Genomic DNA, 19,963 nt, shown 5'->3' with positions numbered 1-19,963 from the left:
TCTGGAATTCTGCCAACAACATTGCTCAATTTCACCACAGATTCTGCCCATTTTGGATTGCCATGAACTTTCTCTCTCAAGCCCAGAACATAACATTTTAATGTAACTCACCTAGAAATCTCATCGACTGTCACGGGCTGCGTCTTGAAGCGATTCTTGTACATGTCCCTGCGTGAGCTGGCCGTGAGCTTCGGCACCGCTCCCATCGAGGACTGCTTGAGGAATGTCTCCATGTTCTTCACGCGCTCCGCCACAGAAACCGGCTGACCTCCGCCCTCACTGGGATTCTCACTCGGGAACACTTCAGGGTTCTCAAAGGAGCGACTCCTGAGCAGCACGGCGCTGCTCTTATCAATGGCCGTGTCGGGATTCGAGAGCCTCTTGAACGGAGAGTCCGTCTTCAGGATGGACCTGACGCAGTCAGTGTCCGTGTCAGAGTTCTCCTCACGACTGCTCTTCCTGCTCGTCTTGAGGATGGGTCGAATCTCTTCCGTCTCCGATGAATACTTCTTCTTCAGAATGGGCTTCGGCGCACTTCGAGTCACGCTGTCAGTCTTCAGTATGGGCTTCACCTCGGGACTCTCGCAGGAGTTGTGAATATCCTTGCAGAGTTCCGCCGCGGCTAAAATCACCGCTTGGGAAATGGATACGTGCTTCGGCGTTTCGCAGGGAGTCGACGTGGAGTCTTTTTTCTTCAAAATGCCGTGAGGCTCCATTGGCTGCAGAGATTCAGCCTCGCGCTCGTAGCTCGTGGATTTGAGAATCCCATGCTGAATTTCCTCTAAACTGTTGCGCCGCAAATTCTTCGCCAAGGCACTTTTCTCATCCGGTGAGTGACTGCGGCTATAGCGACTCTCGTCCAGGGAAGAGCGCTTTTTAAGAATGCCCTGCCGAAAGCTGTTTCTCGTCGGTGTATCCACGACACTGGAGGAGAACGTCACGGGTGACACGTTGCTGGATCCAGCCCCGGATTCACTGTCCTTCTTCTTCAGTATGGACACGAGTTGATTCGGTGGTTGAGACTCCTCCGCACTCTTCCGGCGCAAGTCCACAGCCGACTCCTCGGCCACTTCGTTCTCAACAAACTGCGCATTGTCGTTGGGATCCTTCTCAAGCTCATGGTGATTGTTATTGACCGGCGAAACTTCCACACATCCTCCAGTCTCACTCGTTACCGGCGGTTTGGGCGCGTCCAGACCAGCCAGCTTCTTGATAGCCGCCAAATCGTTCCTTGTCCTTCTCTTCATCGCATTCATCTTCTGCTCCACCTCGGACAGCTTCCTGTTCTTCCGCATGTAGTCACTGTCAGAGTCCCGACTGGAGTGAGCATATGGCACAACTCTGCTCCTCATCGCCCCTTTGTCAATCGTGGGTGATCGAAGAGGCTGATTGAATCTCGTGAAATTGCACTCCCCATCGCTGGACACTCGCAAATCGTTGGATCGCACGCTCGCCGGCTGCTTGAGATAGTGCTTGGGACTGACAGTGCTCGAGCGCCTCTTCTCCACCTCCTCAGCCCTCTGTGGCATCTTCACGGTGACATCGACACTCGTTTGAAATCTCATCGCCCCCAATTCTCTGCGCTTCCTCCGCCTCAATTCCACACTGTCGTCCAGAGTGGCTTCTTCTGTCAGCGCTCTATTCAGATTAGACTTCCTCTTAGACGACTTGTCCTTCTCCTTGTCCTTGGGCGACGTGGATTGCTTCTGGATGGGACTCAATTCCAACGACTGAGGTGAGCCATCTGCCATCTCCCCAATCATCGTGGAGGACCTCAAGCAGGGCGACGAAAAGGTGAAGGAGCTGCTCATCAAATCCGAATCCGGAGAGTCCACTGAGCACTTGGACACTCCCTCCACTGTCAATTCCTTCAGCGTCTGGTTCACCGACACCGCTATCGAGGGCACCAGGCGCTTCTTTGCGCTCACCACAGCAATTTTCCTTGACGCCGATGGCGATGCACTCGACTCTTTCTTCTTGTCTGCAAAGGAATTGTCCGTGAGAAATGGCAATATTCTTATTTAGCAGGGCAGGAAGTTGAGCAACACCAACCTAGAGCAGCTGCTCGCAGCCTTGACGCTTTCGTTGTTCGAACCGGTTGATGATCTGGTGGTGTCTTAATCGATTTTTTCATCGTACCTGTTGACGATGACTCACCCGATGATGATATTGCCACACTCGCCGCCGCTTTTACCACTTTTGGCGTACTTTTCGTTGCCGTGGGTGAAATGTGGACGCCACCGAGAGCTTCCGTGAGCGAACGACTCGTCGGACTACATGGTGCTGCAATTGTGGGATTTCACAGGTTGATAAGAGAGAACTCAACATACATTCAAGAAGATAAAGCAATGCCTTCTTACTTTGATTCCTCACGATGGGAGTTCCACGGTTCGATCTCGATATGTACCTGTGATATGAAGACACACAACACGTCGATTAGTTTCACGAATTAAATTCACGCGAATGTCTCTGTATCTCACCTCTGTTCCGTGGCTGGCGACGCGGACGTCTCCTTATCACCTCGACTGTCGCTCCGCGCAACTTTCTCTACACTCCCACGGTGTCTCCCATTGATGGTCTTGTCTTGTGCTCTAGCGCTACCACTAAAATCACTATCTACATGTCTACTATCACATTTTGTAATTGTTTTCCCCTCAACATCCTCCTCGGCGGCCTCTTCCTCCGCGCCAATGTGCTTCCTCATGCCATTCGTCGCGGCGTCATGGCCGGCTATCTTGGCGGCGGGAGGATTTCTGTCCGGTGGCACTTTGGTCGACTGACCCGGCATGGTGTCCACAGATGATAAAACAACACACTTAAGTCCTACAGGAGGCGAACATGAAACACTTTCTTTGCATATTATCGTTAGGAGGGCACTAATTGGCTGGGGCTCATTGATGTCGTCAGGAATTAATTGTTGCTCGTGGCAGTTGATGCTTCTGGCAGTGCTATCTGCAATGCACACAATTAGAGAATTATTTCGTTAGTCAGCCTCATAATCACATGCTTGTATTTATGTACATCTCTCTGCTTCAGAAGCAACACATTAAGACTTTTCCGTTGTACAACAAACGCCTTCGAGAAATTAATAAGGGCTGCACTGTGAGAAAATGTAGAGCCACAATCTCATAAAATGTTGTTAATTGCCAAAATTTACCACATTTAGCGGCTCTTTTTCTCTCAGTGCACACCCAAATGAGTATTTACAGGAAATTATCACATATTCGTCCCTCTCATCACCTCAAATATCCACATTTAACATTTCCCATCATTGCATAACACGGATTTCCCCCGTTTAATACATCCAGAAGGAATGGAATTGGAAGAATTGTGCTGTGCTTGCAAGAAAAAGTGATGAAGACATGCCAATGGTGAAGGCAAATATGAGAGTTAATAAAGCAATTTGTGCGCTTTTTTCGGTACAATCTATCGTGCCACAAATAAATGCATTCTGCACATGAAAAATCTCTTTAAATAGACAAATATAACATTGTTGATGAGAAAGAGAGTGGGAGAGAGATCATTTTCACTCGAAATTGACTGAATATCAGTCAGCAAACAATGATGATTAGCACCACTTAATAAGATATACTCTGATTGAAAAGGAAAATGTTAAGTCTTTTTTGCCGCACTTTTTTCCCCTCTTTTGTTGTATTTTGCTCTCTCTCTCTCTTTCCCTTCCATATATTTTCTCATGAATGCTGCCGCAGAATTGATTAGATAAGGTGTGATAAGTAAAATTCTGGGCAAAAAATCATTGTTTTGCCTATGAACAGAAAATATTTGACCCAAATTGATTGAGTTTACATCTTCTTTGTGTGTCTCTGTCTCTCTCTCTCTCTCTCTCTCTTGTCACGCATAAAACCAAACAACGGGCTTAATGTCTGACTTAATGTTATTCAGACACCGCCGTGAGGCAAGAAATCCATTGCACTTATTTGGTAAGAGAAGTGAGGCAAAAAGTGAAGCGAAAAATTCTCAAGGTTTTCCTCCTTGCAAGAAACTTCGACATCCAACCCAAAAATAAAAGCGGAAATTGAGGCATGTTGAGGCATTTTATAACACTGCCTTGTGGCAATTCAAAGAAGCCACGAGCGATGACGTTAAAAATATATTTTAGAGAGAAAGGAGAGGGATTTTTCTTTGTAGAATCCCGCTCTGATGTCGCATAAAGAAGCAGAGAATAATTGACATTTTATCGCCACAGAGACACCGTTTTTTGTTATTCATCGCCATTCTACAATCTCACATTGAACAAAACAGAGACATTTTCCAATTGTCTGGTCATTCTCCCCGAGACAATGCGCTCCTTTTCTCGGGGGTCGGAAAATTGATATCTCCCCCCCCCCCTCTCACTCTTCTACCCACACACACCTCGATATCATCCCGCACATTCAATTTATCACTGCACCGAGTTAAGAGACCTTCAGCGAAAATTTATCTCTCGAAAATAAGCACCATCGTTTGCATGAATTTTCTTTTCAACAACATACGTTATCATTTTTGTCGGTCATGCTAAAGTGAGACACAGACACACTCAAGCAGCACACAACAAATCCATGCAGTAGAAAGTTCCACATATCATTTTCACTTCTTCCAATCAACCTTTTTTGCAACTGCAATCGGACGAATTTTCGCGTGATTTCCTCCTTCCTCGAAAGTCGCGCTATCGTAAAAAATGTAGTCCATTTTTCCAACTCATTAACTGCTCACGATTGTCTCTTTTCCCCGTGAATTATCACTCTAATGCCTCAATCATCAGCTAATCCTCATTACTCTTCTCTCTCACCATCTGGCGAGAGCCTGGAAGACAGCCCCAATTTTGAACCTGATCAAGATTGTTCACAGTTATATTGCGGTGATAATAATTTGGTGAACGAAGAAAAAAAAGTCGAAGAAATGAATTGAAACCGGAACTTGTTCTCCTTCTAATATGTAAATCCGAAAATGTATTTCACATCTCTCTCTCGGCTGAACCTTTCCAGAGCGACAGACAGCAGCATCGAAAAGACTCTATCCATATTTATTAGGCACAACACAGCGAATAGATTACAAATTCTCACTTGATCTTTTCCACTCTATAAATGGCTCAGAACTAATGACGATATGTCTCTAAAATTGCACAGTTAAGAGAAGCCCAGAGAGAACAAGAAGAAAAAATCAATTGCCACAGGGTGAAAGAAACCACATTAAATCATTTTTGGGTTAATGAACCTTCTGCCATGATAATGTGAGGTGATTTTGACGTGAATTTGCCCGAGAGCCAATATACACTTGCTGGTACACACACAACCGGAAAAATTTTGGGGAAAACTCACAGCAAAAATGCCCCTCATTGAATCCACAATTCCGATTGCACACTGAAGGCGCAAGGTGGGCTCAAAACTGTATTGCAACTCCGCACTGTGCCAATAAGGTGTTTATCCACTTACTTTTCGGAAGCGACTGGCGAATACATTGCCTCGAAATTCTTCAGTAACACACAATCTCCATAAAATCCACTCTTGGTGTGCAGTGAAAAGCTCTCCGCACACGTTGTACAAAAGAGCGCCAACCAACGACTATCGAGAATTATTTTCTATACCGCCAAACATACAATAGCTCTTCTGTTATTTTCTACGCCACACCGACAGAGTTAAATCCCCACCTAGATTACGATACAGAAGGGGAGAAGCCGAAAAACAACATCACTCGGGGCGTGTGCTGTCTAGGACTTTACACGCACGCCAATCTAAGGCAATCAGCCACAAAGAATAATTAAGAGAAACAAATCACCACAAATTATAAATTCCTCAGATAAAGTTTCTTGCCTTATCACGCCATAATGATAACTCGTGTCGCCTTCACCCTGACAATGCGTATGGAGAGGAATGAAGGTCTTCAAGAACTAAGGAAGTTCTTTCCATACAAATCGAAAAGTGAATCTTTCTCGATTCTCATTAAATAGCATAACTTAGGAAAGTACTGCCAAAAAGCAAACATTTGTCTTATTTAATTCTCTGAGTTTCTCTAATTATGAATAAAAATGGATTATTGATTGGAAAAATCTAAATAAATTTTGTGGGAGAATTTTACATATTTTATATGACTTTTTCCACCTTAATTATTGTAACTTGGAATGTCTTCCAATTTCTTACTATTGAGTCTAAGAAATATCGAATTGTACTAGCGGAATTTCAATGCTTATATCAAATCTACAAGACACTGAATTTAAACGATAAGAATGATCAAAGAAATTCTATAATAAATAAGCTTTCGCCTAATCTCAATCTTTATCTACATCCCACGCAACTCTAACTATGTTGGTGTGATGATTGAGCGTTAGAATTGCATATGTGTGAATTTCAATATTAAATCGTGTGTCAGCACAAAAATCAGGTGTTGCGCGTGCAAATTGCTCAAAAATCATACAGACATTAAAGTTTTCTGTTAGTTCGCGAGTGATCATCTCACACATCGCATCTCTATAATCCAGACGAATGTGAAGTGCAATTTAATACATTAAAATCATTAATTGTCTAACTTAAACCTCGACTTAGTGCTACGCAACACAAGATGTCGCCAATAACATTGCACAAAGTCTGGTTTTGCTGTGAGACTTGCACTTGAGCCTCTAAAGCTGCAGCTAACATTAATTAAATATGTTTGTATGCAAATCTTAAGAGAATTGGGAAAGAAAGAGAGAGAGAGACAGAGTGAATTTATAAATGGACAATATTGACAGTGATAGCGTGACACGGAAATTATACAAATGAACAAACAATGATAATAAAAACAGCAAAATAGAGAAATATATCCTCAAAATTATTACCTTGTCTCTGAAGGCAGATGGAAGGTGAGTAATCTGCATTTACAAAACACCTATAATACGATAATAATACAGAGGGTTAGCCAACAGATTACCAAAAAGAGAGATCATTTCTAATCTTATTCTCGAGACACTTTCGAAGGGGCTTTTTATCATTCTTCATCAAATTTTCTCCAATAAATTCCCCCTCAATTTCAATTTTGAGGTATTTTTCATCCAAATCCGACTTTTCCGAATGCAAAAGGACATTTTTCCATGAAATTGAATTTTTTCAGAGGTGTTTCAGGTGCAGTGCAAATACAAACTACACAGTATTCATATTTTTTCCTCTATTGCTGCAGTATCAACAACGAAAAACACTGGGATAGAGAAGCTGCAGAAGATTTTTAATAAAAGTGGGCTGAAATATCCGGCACACGCGGCAGTTAAATGAAAGATAGAAAATTCCATCACGAGATCGATACAGCCATAACATGCATCGAATTTTCACGTGACTTTACGGCAAAATGCAGGAAAAGAACGATCAAAAAGAGGAAATATTAGGGATGTTTGATTTTTTTCATCATTAGTGTTGCAAAAAAACAATAATAAAAAAACGAACACAGATTAGTGGGGAGAAAATAAAATGCATTATTAATTGTTGGATCAATGAATATCCATTTATTAATTTGTACAAATCAATTATTATTTTTTCAAAATAAAAAAAAAACATTACAAACAAGCATAATTTCTGTTTTACACAACAAACAAAAATAAATGGCAGAGAAGAAGCTCTCCTCCGAAGCATCATTGTAATGGTAAGGTGAACTTAATGTAAGAAAGAAGTAAAATAACTCGACTTCTTGAGAAAGTATACACATAATATTGTAGTTACAATGCGATTAAATTAGAATATAGAGTAATAAACAAATCAACAATCATTGGCACATAATGCAGTCTAGTTAAGTCTACATGAAATAAAACACTCAATTAATCCTCATTTATATCTCCATTTCGCTTTCTGTGCATTAAGGTAAATTGGTAACCAGATATACTTCTTTGCTCTTTTTTTCTCAAATTGTACAGTATTTCTTCTCACACTCCTCAGTTACACTTGAGATTAGTTAGAGAGAAAATCAGTTTTGGGAAGGAAAGATCTACGCTAAAGTACAAAACTAGAAATCTGATTAGAAATTACAAACTGAAAATCAATCATTCTTCTCATCTACAGTGCTGATAATAATCATAAGACAGTCCTCAATGAACTTGTCTACATGTCTAAAATTCCGAGATTCGCACTGTTCCTATAATTATTTCCATCACTGTGGCTGTGATTTTACGCGACAGCGTCTCAAATTAAATCACTATAAATGCAATTAGTAGGACAAGAGCGGCTAGAATGGCTAAATAGGTGATGACATCGTGATTAGCGAGTCCAAAAGTGCAAGCCACAATAATGTGTTGTGGCGCAATGAGGCTTCCCTGGCCGTCTTTGCCACGTGCACTGTGGGACGCCCTAGAATCGCCGCGCCGCCTCTCAATCATCCCACCATTGCACGCGTCTCGGGGCTTCTCTGACCCCCCGGCGCACTCCTCTGTCGACTCCTCGGGTGACTCATGGATTGTCTCAAACTGTGTCACTGTTCGTCTGCAATTACCTGTTGTTGCACCCGTTTCCGGCTGGTTCAGACTCTGACTGGACTGGCTGATGCCGAAGATCATCGCCAGCTCCTCCGAGGAATTGTATTGCGACTCATCGTCCATGCAGGGTGGCGTGAGTTCCAACGGCGGCGACGGCGAATCAACAGTCGTCTGCTGCACAAAGTGAGGCGTCTTTCTCTCCACAATCTCCTCCACGGGAGACGAATAAGGCGTCTTATCCGAGTCCACCTGATCCACACTCTCCTCCACCTTTGCCTCCTCATTGGCAGTCTCACGAATCAACTTCGTCACATCACTGAACGTCGTGTTAATCTTCTCAACCACTTCCGGCACGGACTCTTGACATTCCTTCATCATCCTATCAATGTCCTCCTCCATTTGCCTCTTCTTGTCGCGTCTCTCCACTGTCACTTCTCTTTTCTCCTCTTTAATCTCTCTCTCGGGCTTGAGATTGTCATAATCAGGTAACTCGTTGTCCTCCTCCTTCAGAATCTTCAGCTGTTCCATGCACTTCTCCGTCAGGACATTCAGTTTAGTGGCATCCGGCTGCAATTCCTCCATCAAACTCTCAACTTTAGCCGGCTTTTTCACATCATTGCTCTTCTGAGGCGCTTCTGAGTTCTTAACCACTTCCTTTAGGATCTTCTCGCATCCCGCCACGGCCAGAGACACTTCATTAATGTCATGTATAAGCTTCTCATCCTTTAGCATTTTCTTTGGAGTGTCTTGCACCACATCCTTCAACATCTTCTCGCACGCCTTTACCGCCTTTGACGCCTCGCCAATTTCGTGCAATAAGCGACTGCTTTTCAGCACTTTCTCAGGAGAATCTAACTTCTTCACATCCTTCACAACACCTTTCAGGATTTCCTCGCACAGTCGCGCTGCGCGGGAGACTTCCTCAATGTCCTCCTCTTTCTTCTCTCGCTCAATATCAATCTTCGCCTGTTCCACTGGTGAGAATTCCCCGACCTTCGCCTCTCGGCGCAACACCATCAAATCTCTGCCCAGCTTCTCACTCGTGATTTTTGCCTCGCGCGCCAGAGCATTCAGAGCATCCTCCATCTCCGTGTCTTTCAGCTTCTTCACATCCGGACTCACGCTCTTCCGCACGCCCGGAATTGGAGGCTTACTGGCAGCTGTTGTGGGCGAGAGAGTGTTTAGCGTCGAGGGAAGATTAAAAACTGCCCCATTTTTGTAATTCGTCGGCTTGCACGGCACAGGCTTTCGAACCACAAATACGGTTGACGGCACATCTTCATCGCTGACGTCTGACAGATGAATAGCTGGCTTCCTGTCCAGTGCCAGATAATCCTCAATGCGTCCACCCGAAGGCTTGGCTGCATCTCTCTGAATGAGATTGTAAATATTCGCTGACATTGTCCGTGTGGCTCGATTTTTACTTTTCGGAACCACGAAGTGTTCTGCCTTCTTCAGATTATTCGAATCCTTCCTGAGATTTCGGTACGCCAGATCATCTGATACGATATCCGGTGACTTCTTAGGCGATTTCTTCTCCCCTGGTGGGTCAAATTTGAGATAATCTGTGCCTGGCGATGGTGGAATCGGTCCCATAGGGATTCCAAAGGGAAGTGCTTCAGTGACTTTGGGCATGCTGTTCGCATGCTTCAGATTCCTGTACGCCACGTCGTCTTTAATAATGTCCGGCTCTCCCATGTTCTCCTCCTCCTCATCATCATAGTCAGCGGCACGGATTTTAGAGAAGTCCACTGGCGTTGGGATATCTCTACGCTCCGCCCGATCCAGGAGTGTCTCATCGCCCAACTTGAGACTCTTGTATATTTCCTCCAATTCATTGATGGCCTCCTCGAGGTTAGCTGACTTCCTTCCTGCCGACGCAGAACTACTTGTTCTGGCGGGCGGCTCTGGAGGTAATCTTCGCGGAAATGACTGCGTCACCACAGTTGCTGTCATCTCCAGCGGTTTCCTTCTCTGTCCACTTATATTCTTCGCCACGTGCTCCTCATATCGATTGCCTCCGTAATGCGTGGGCAGAGATCCCACGCGATTCTTGTTATCATCCAGAAAGTCCACAATTTGAGGCACTGGAATATCATAGCGATAAGATTTGGGCTTCAGTACTTTGGGCTTCACCAGAGGTGGCTCCTGGCCACGACTCCTTGACGCATCCTCGTCAATTCTCCGCCAGAAGTCAGTGGCACTCTGAGTCTGATTCAACCGGATCTCATCTCGCATCTTGGCCACGCCACTGCTGTAGAATCCTTGATTGTCTGAGACCATCTGGATGGGGCGACGGGATCTCGGTGCCGAGTCTGTGAGGTACTTGTAGTTCCCACCAGTGCACAGTGTCTCCATGTTGTTGTTCTTGTCGTTGGAGTTGTGGCGCGTGATGAAGCGCCTCGTGGGCGGATTGTCGGGTTGCACTGAAGCCGGTCGCCTGGGAGAGACTTGATGCACATTGAGACGATTATCACTGACACAGCGCTCGCTCATTTCCGTCCATACTGGCTCCGGAGCGGCACCTCGATCGAAGGCATAGGAAATCGGCCGGGAGTCGACATACACATTGAGCCGCCTCTGTGGATCTCTCGGCGGTGGAAGTGGCGGAGGACTTTTGAGATGCATCTCCGGAGAAATGCGATTCATTGAGTGGTCGTAGCTGAAACTACGTCTGTCTGCATTTCTCATAACAGGCACTTCTTGGGTTCCAACCAGGCCATTGTGTTGAAATCTCATGTGTGGCACGTGCGTGAGACTCGAGGAACTCTGCACATGACTCACAGGTTGCATGTCAATAGACTGGGAACTGTAGCAGATGGGCTGAGTCTTCCATCTGCCGCCGTAGATGGTTTGATTCGGACTGGAACCCTCCTCATCCCTTGACCGCCTCTTTAGATATCTCTCTGTTCTTGCGGATCGCGTCTTTCTGTTCCCTGTCGAACCACCACTCTGATTCGTCAGACTATCGTCACTGCGAAAACGACATATTCCACTCGATTGCAGGGAATTGTGACTGAGATTCTCATCACTGGAGGAATTTCCATTCTCCGTCTTTTGACCTGGCCTTCGATGGCTCTTCAGGCGCCTGTCCAACGATCCTGTCTGCTGCTGCGGTATCATTCTCTCCGCAGAGCTCCTCTGCAAGGTCGGCGCCAAGACAATGTGATCGAAAGCGCCTAGCAATTTACTGGATCGCTTTCTCTTGTCCTTATTTTTCCGCTTCGGCGAGAAGCCCGCCTTTCTGTCCTCCTCAGAGCTCGATTCCGACTCCAAGTCCTTCTTCTTCCGTCGAAAGAAGCCACCCAGCGACCACTTTCGATTCTTCGTAGTGCCATTGGACACAATCTCTGTGCTCTCCATCTTCACAGGTGACGTGGCTCCTGGATGACTTCTCCACGGTGACGACGTCTGAACAGTCTGCAAGAGAGATACAAAATTTCACATGAATTTCAGTGACACTCCTCAACATCACAATATAATTCATCGCTACTGATTTCTCGCATTGCATCTTCCTCATTAATAATCCATTTGACAATAATTGCAGCATTCCTCTACTGACTTTCTCTCTCTCTCTCTCCTTCTCGCCCAGCATTTTCACAATTCTCTGAGAATTATTATTAGACAGTAGAGCGACATGGCTCAAATTGGTGTCTCAACATTCATTTCTCCCCATTTTCTACCGTCCTCTCGAGAGATTTACGATCAGAAGTAAATTAGGAGGAAATTATTATTGAAAATATCATGCCTAATGACTCTGCTCGGCCATCACTTATACCTGAAGCATTCTTCAAATATCTCCGAACATGAAATGTGTTAAAATGCAGATAAACAATTTCCCTTGATAACAATTTTTCTGGTCATCCAACCGGATACAGAGTCAAGTGTTTGCTCTCAGCGCCATTTCAGTTTCTCAGAATTTTGTTACTTCAATTTTCTGCGAGAATCTCACTTCCTTCCTGAAGTAATACACTTTTAACCGTGCAAAGTGAAGCCCCCTAGTGTGACCGTGATTTCTCTCTGTGTGGCTTGGGACCCTTTTTATTTGTTTATAATAGAGTTAAGCTACACTTTGCACACTCCATGGCTAATATTTATCTATCTACAACTCACAACTCTCCCACAGATAAGAAATGGTTGACTTTGTTTATTATTCCTTTGCCATTTGAGCCATCCGCCTCAAGAATGTCTCGATATCGTGCTAATGATTGCATTCTTTACAACCACTCAAAGACGGTTGGTTTTGCCGAGGAACAGAATATCTCGCAATTTTTGCTGCCTCATTAGATAGTACAAAATTACATATTATGTATCGATATCGCATAGAGATCTTGGAGAGTGTGTCTCTCTCACCATAATAAAGATTCGAAAATGCCATATTGACGTTGAGCAACTCTCCCATCGAGACATTCCTCCAAGTCACAGGAATTATGCAATTCCACACCGATGGGAAAATTATGAAATTATCAAGTTATTGCTGTACAACTCATTAATAACAATATCATTATGATTAATATGCAGACCACTCTTGACTGTTACCATCTAACTGGACCAGCTTTCTTTCCACCTCACCAGCACGGATAGGAAACAGACTCATGTGACTCCTTTTGCAACATTGTACCGCGGTTTACCTACTTGATCCATCCGTTTTGGCAATGAACAACCAGTCTTTCATTCAATTACAATCATATTTCCTCACCGACAAAAGCGGAATCGCTCAATATCATCCTCGAAACTTGCCCACTTAATTACACACCTCAGCTTATCACAAAAGGCATCAGAGCCAAATTCCGCGATGGGTTTTTTGTGTGTGAGGCGTAAACAAGAAATAAAATATATATAATTTTCAATGTCGGCTCTTCTGGAACAACAACAATCGCTGCGCAACTAAATGTTTCGTAGAAAGAGTTCAACTTTCCGCAAACAGCCGAGAATAGAAGTTTAAATGCACTTTGCGTGTCTAAATGAAAATTTTCAACACTCTTCACGCGCACAAACTGACCTCAAAGAATAACAAACTATGCTCAAGAGAGGAAAACCCTCTTCGAAATGGGAAAAGATAAAATATCATTTTCACTGTACATCAACTTCCTTTTCTCGTCGCTCGCGCTCCAATTTGTGGCCTCACATTGCAAAAGTCTTCCGTTTTGAGCAACTTGCAGAGTTTGCAAAAGTAAAAACATATTACAAGACATTTCGTGCTCACGATTGGATAATTAATTCACTCTATTACATTTCACACCCAAAGTCTCTCTATGTCTATTTCTATCATTAAGTGCCGTGGAAATTTTAATGGAAAAACCACTCCGCACTATAAAGAACCGCGCGCAGAAAAAAGAGGAGCATTTAATTCGCACAAATTGGCAAAATACTGCAAGCCCGAGGAGAGCACATGTCGACCGGCCACAGTACAAGAAAAACTTTCATTGGCCCGAGAGTGAATTGGAAAACTTTCTCTACATTGGCAGAGGGGTTAATAAATAAAAACACTGTCCACGTTGGATGTTGATTATTAAATGTGTTGTGTATAAAAATATGTAAAAAAGCACCTCGTTTCAATGGCCCCAAGGCAATTCATTCGCTTACTCATGTGTATCTCAACGCCGCCAAGGGTTTCTCACTCTCTTCACGCTGAGATTTCGATTTTATTTGCGCGCATTCACACCAATTTTCAACCTGTTCGCATTCAGTGACATTTGCCAGATCTCATTGCAAATTACAACTGCTGTTAATTGAATATTTTTGTTGCTTTTGTCACACTCCATTGGGAATATCCTCTGAGTACAATGCCATTAAACAAACTATAAATTAGTGTATAAATTATCAAATCAAGTGGAATTCTTCTCAGACAAGAATAGTTTTGGTAACAGAGACGCCCTATTGGGCATTCTTTCGACGATCTCGTCGTAAAAAATTCCCTCCAATTTCCACTGAAAAAAAAACACGCAACAAGACATGGGATAATTTAAATAAGAAAAGAACGATTCTTTCTGAGTGGAGAACCCCTCAATTTTTTCGATTATCTCGCTTTCTGATGGTATTTCGCTGGGGAATTACCATCGTCAGTCCAAGAAGTTGTAAGAGAGGCGCAGATAAAAAGCCTAAACCTGTTGTATGCTCTCGTCAAATCGCTCTTCATCTCTCCCCAAAAATAATTAATGATTATCCAGGCAGAGATTTGGGGAAGACGCGCCATGGAGAAGAGCAACAAACCCGAGAATGAGATATTCGATAAATGATTCTAATACCCTATAAATAGCACTTTAACTTTGCTATTTGCCTACAAATCATGAGTGCGACTTGAGGAATTCCAAGGATTTATTGTACACTGACACACACACACACACACGTGCACGAGATGGGATTTAATTTGGTGTCTATTCTCATGGAAAAGAGGCATTTAAAGAAACACACCGAGAGTACGAGGAAGCAAAAACAGCCAGACTCAAAAATCTTCCACTGGATTAAATTGAAGCTCCTCCGAAGTGGTTGTGTTTTTTCTGCCTTCGGCAGACAAAAACCAATTGGGAGGATTAACAAGAAAACTGACCTTCCCTCTTCAGCATCTCCGGCTGCTTTTGCCGTCGTGCAATCTTCTTGAATTAACACACAGGAATATCATCTCAATGAGAGACTCAATCAAAATGCACAAGTTACGTGTTGGCCAGCAGCTTTTTTTGCTGTTCCCTGAGAGCGCGATCTTGTAAGACTTCTTGTTTTTTTTCTCCTCTTGCCTTAGCTTGTGGCCATAAACTGCATTGTTACACAATTTTTCCACCTAAGCATTTGATAAGCCATGGCGTGGAGGGAAAAATACCAAAGCCCATGTGCACAGATGGTCTTAACGCGCTCCTGTCCTCATGCTTCTTTTTACTTTCCTCACCATGTCGTGCGTTTCTTCAGCCTCTCCGGGCAGCCTTTGTGGCACAGTGAGGTAAAATATGTGTATACCTGATTCATGGGCACACAAATGATAGTCACCTGCATCGAGAAACCATCATCTTTTTCATTCCACGCTTCTCTCATGGGCTGTTTTTTTACCTCTTGGCCCCTCTCATCCTCTGTTAGATATTTTTTCTCCTCTCTCACTCGCTCTCTGTCCACCCGTCGAAGTGTGTTGTTCTGCTGTAATACAATCCGTCTCACTGCGACGTGGTGTTATTCCTTGGCTTCCACTATCACTTCGTGGCCTCACGTTGTCCCAGAACGCACGGATTTAATCACAGAACGACGCTTATTGATTAGTCTTAATGACACTCTCCAAGGTTTTGTGGGTGTTGTCGCCAGAAATATGTCTCTCTGTTCGGACTTTTTATGGCTTTCATGACTCCCAAGGGATTTACAACACAGCCAAACCATCAGAATGCATCACAAGCTCAACACTCGATGTATTTCTGGTTGTCTGTCGATTTGTCAATGCCACCCAAACTTTCAATTTCACTCTCCTCCCAATTGTGTTGTTATCCTTTTAAAAATAGCAACGGCAAGTAAGTGACATCCGTAGAATTTCAATTTCAAAGCCGGATAGACAGAGAGAGTGTGAGAGAGCTCCTCAAACAATTCACACAACATTCACCCAAAGAACATTACCGTCTTTACATATTCAACTCCTCATGCGATATGCGCTTGTGTGAGAGGGAAAAGTCATGTGAATATGAACTACATTTAGCCCATATTTGCTGTTGTTCTACGTAAAGTCACGAGTCAAGGAAATCCATGGCAATTATATAGTAAAATCACCTCGCTAAACCTTGAAACAATCAATTCGACGGACATTTGTGCTTCATCTCACCTGAACGAGATACATTTCTGTGTGTCTCTCAAAATCACACTCAATAATAAATCCTTCAAGATAGTCGAATTGCTGCTTGATCAAAATTTTTCAACACGCACAACAGCAAACTCAAATCATTCTCCTCGGGAGAGTCACGAAACATCACTCAATTCAGCGTCTCTTAACAAAATTATACTCCTCTGGAGAGGAATGGGAAGAAACAAATTCAACTCAATTCTCTTTTTTGAGACGTGCTCTCTCGCGAAGACACCATCGACTGTTTCACTCAACTGTTGGACACAGAATGAGCAAATGTTGGGATTCTCGTGCACCTTGGTCTCCATCGTGAATGTTGTTCTCTCTCTCTCGCTCTCGCTCTCTTTCCGTACGCTTCAATTGTCTTTTTGCCTTCTCTTCAGGTGTGCGCGCTTTTTACTCAACACCTTGCCTGGCGAAGACTCCTCTCATTGGGTGACTCACGAAGGAATTCGCACCAAGAAGTCAATCTTTGCTGATCACTTTGCCGAGGAAGATTGATGGGATGTTGTAATTAAATGATTATTTAATTTGCTTGAATAATGCAGCTGAAATCCTCAAAATCATCATCAATTTCAAACACTGAAGTGTGCATAAATACAAGAAGGGCTTCTTTCACACTCAAATGACACCATTCCAGAAGCAACGTGATATTGACTGGCTGATTGAGAAGAAATGAAGTTCAATTGTAACACCATTCAACTTGAGCTCCATTCTCACAGGTGCACCGCTAGGGTGTCTCACATTGCAGAGCCACTCGAGGAGATCTCAATCACATTTCCCGGAAGATTCATCGAGAAAAGCGGAAAATAGAAATCAAGGCTGCATGTTAAGAACGAAAAATACCAGCGTCTCTCAACTTAAGAGATTGTCTTCTTTCTTCACAAACCAACGGACAAGATCAATAGAGAGACTTTCTTCACAACAGCGTTTTGTGAGCGTCGCTTTTTTCTCCTCTTGAAACACACGCGTTACATTATAATTGAAAAACACATATTTTCATCACAGTGAAAGAGAGACACAAACAGAATCTTATTATACCCATAAGCTGAGAAGTTGTTGGCTGTTTTAAATTGCTAGATGTTCAGCGTTGTCATATCTCATGTTTTTCTCACTCGCCCGGCGGAAAAGGAGTTTCAATGTTGCTGAATGAAAAATGGGAATACAGTAGAGGCTGCCTCGTGAAAATCCCACCTCCCACACACACAAAAACACCGTGGAATTGTGGGCATACTTTCGAAAAATCCAGGGAACAACTGCCACAAGATCTCAGCGGATCTCGCCCAGAGTTTCCGTCATAAAAGTGCCAAGCCTTTTGCTCAACATAATATGTATACCTGTGCTCCAATCCTCTCCATTGCACACAATCAGAGATTGTGCAAGGTACACATTTTGTCGTAAGACTATACAAATAGTCGTACCTGTACCACGTTTAACTCTCTCGCTGTACATAAAATTTATCTTATGTACACACCTGGCCATACATAGAATTGCCTCATGCAGTGGAATAATTAAAAATGCGACAAGCACTCTTTTTTCCCCTCTATCAACAGCCTCTCCGCAGTCTCTTGAGAGTGTTTTCTTTCTCCCGTGGTCGCATCTCTCACACAAAACACTAATTTATGTGTGTGAAATTTCAATTTTAAAAATATCCCCACCACACGAAGGAACACCACACTCGCTTTTATCGAAAGAATTATTTCCAATTGTAATTGTGAAGGAAAACTCAACAATCCCAAACTAACAGAGTAATTGAAATAATAGCTCTTGGCCATACTTCTTTTCGACAATCCCCGGTGGAACTTTAATCAGCGTGGGAAACGTGCAAGAACATTTTTCACCTCACGGCGATAAACTCACCATTATGGGTGGTATTTAAAACACTTGCCAACCAGTATATTTCATCCAATATTATTCAGTTCAATGTGAAATTCTTCAGTGTACAGCAAATAAATAAACCTCTCCTATCTTTTCTCCTGCATCAGGGCAGAATTGGTAACATTTCAAGCTGCTTGACTTCAGACTTTTAGACAACTTTATTGCCTTACAATCAGTGAATAAAAGCTACGAATTTGACATTTTATGGCTAAATAGCGTTAGAAATATCCAGACTCCATGGATCATACAAGGAGATCTGTAAAGTTGCATACGAACGAATATTCACCAAATAAAGTGATCGTCAATATGACATGAATTGCAAATATTGCCAATTCGAGCCACCCCAGCATTCAATAAGTTATTCAAAGTCTGGTAAGCAATCAACCAGCCCTGCCTTTTTGCTATTTACAAAAATTCTTGCATGATGTTGCTGCTCTCCATTTTTTCCCTCCACATAAATTCTACACGACCAACATATTTATAACTCATGCCACAATGGTAATTTTCTTACTTTAATATACAAAACGGGGTAAAAAAGCCAACAGATAAATCAAGATGTATGTCACATTGTGATTTGGTTTGTAAATTAACAAACAATACACGTTGTTATGTTGATTCTTCAATACCCAACGACACTTTTATGAATTGTCTCTTGGTAAGAGGAGAGTTCAATAGCGCAATTTCTTTATAAAAACGTACAAAACGCCTCTTCTTTCGCACACACACTATTTCCAACTGCCACGGCATTTTCGCGAAAAACGCGCCCCAGAGAAAACCGACAAATCTCTCTTTCTCTCGTGATTTATTTTCCTTTCCACCACAAGCTCAGAATCGCCATGTGATAAGAAAGTGTCATAAGTCAAATTAAGTATTTACACAGCACACAATTTAAATAGAGGAATACCCGAAAGTCTACATAGGCGAATTCGTAGAGGGAGAAAGAAGAGTATTTCGCGAGTGTTTTGTGTTGCTGATGAATTTTGCCAGGGTAACAGAATATGATTAATTTGAATAAACATTCGTGACAAATATTCACTCCATTTTGCCTTCACGTGGGGGAGTTGAGGAAACAGTTTCACATAGCAAACTATATAAAGTCCCATTCAGCCCGGCAAAAGACACACAATCTCAGCAACTCTTTTGCTCGCAGACAGATAAAAAATTATAATAAATTCAAACGCAACTGAGAAAAAAAAAACGTATTGAATAAAGAAAAATTCCTCATTGTCCCAACCATCAGAAGAAACACACTCTTGAACATGATCAACATTTTTACGATGACTTCAGAGTGGCGGAAACACACCACAAAACTATCTTTAAGTGACTCTCATAAAAATTCAACAATTGTAGGCAAAAATGGCCATTTTCATGCCATGTGCATATAAACATTTGAAACAACGTTTTATCCAGTATGTATTTAGGCAGAAATGTCGAAACAGCGAGTCTTTTTCTCGCGAAACACGGGCTCAAATCGCGTTTTTAGGAGCTCTCCTTGGCAACCGATATCGCGTGATTTCAGTAGTTTCCTCCTCAAAAATATATTCATTTCATGTCTGTGCCTCGCCGGCCAAAAATTATGACACAACCATTTAAAATATATGGCAGGAGGTTTCTGGAAGAAACAAGGCAGGGAATTAGCTTTTTATCCCCTTCTCCTTGGCAATCACGACTCAGAGTTGAATCCAAGTCTTTTCTTACAGAACAATAAAGACGGAATATTGATACGAAAAAGCCAAGCTAGAGATTGTCAGAAAACAATTTACACATTGTAATATATTCTCGTTGCAACTCCGTACGAATCCAAAAATACGAAAAACCGTCGAAAACACTTTTTTCTGACGCTTTCA

At 42.9% G+C, this 19,963-nt stretch overlaps 2 protein-coding genes across 4 annotated transcripts in view; both read right to left on the bottom strand.

Annotated features, from left to right (window-relative positions):
* The window catches only part of LOC132260514 (supervillin), a 37,836-nt gene that overhangs the window by 15,237 nt on the left and 2,636 nt on the right, over positions 1-19,963 (bottom strand). For 2 of the 3 annotated variants that reach the window (XM_059758683.1, XM_059758685.1), the window contains exons 2-6: positions 6,812-6,861; positions 2,481-2,952; positions 2,361-2,407; positions 2,053-2,283; positions 112-1,981 (exon numbers count right to left, since the gene is read on the bottom strand). In XM_059758683.1, the coding sequence (XP_059614666.1) occupies positions 112-1,981; positions 2,053-2,283; positions 2,361-2,407; positions 2,481-2,788 (2,456 nt within the window). In that variant the 5' untranslated portion in view covers positions 2,789-2,952; positions 6,812-6,861. Of the gene's footprint in view, positions 1-111; positions 1,982-2,052; positions 2,284-2,360; positions 2,408-2,480; positions 2,953-5,318; positions 5,434-6,811; positions 6,862-19,963 lie in introns of those variants that run through there. The other variant, XM_059758684.1, reaches the window with a different exon arrangement.
* On the bottom strand, positions 7,588-15,713 carry LOC132259104 (uncharacterized). The gene is made up of 2 exons (XM_059756649.1): positions 15,410-15,713; positions 7,588-11,848 (listed from the first exon to the last, which is right to left on the bottom strand). The coding sequence occupies exons 1-2, from the start codon at positions 15,452-15,454 to the stop codon at positions 8,144-8,146; spliced, it is 3,750 nt and encodes a 1,249-aa protein (XP_059612632.1). The 5' UTR covers positions 15,455-15,713; the 3' UTR covers positions 7,588-8,143.

The sequence above is a fragment of the Phlebotomus argentipes genome, unplaced genomic scaffold (genome assembly GCF_947086385.1).
Source record: "Phlebotomus argentipes unplaced genomic scaffold, Phlebotomus argentipes genome assembly scaffold_18, whole genome shotgun sequence".
NCBI classification, from domain to species: domain Eukaryota; kingdom Metazoa; phylum Arthropoda; class Insecta; order Diptera; family Psychodidae; genus Phlebotomus; species Phlebotomus argentipes.
This window is presented reverse-complemented; position numbering and strand designations above follow the sequence as displayed.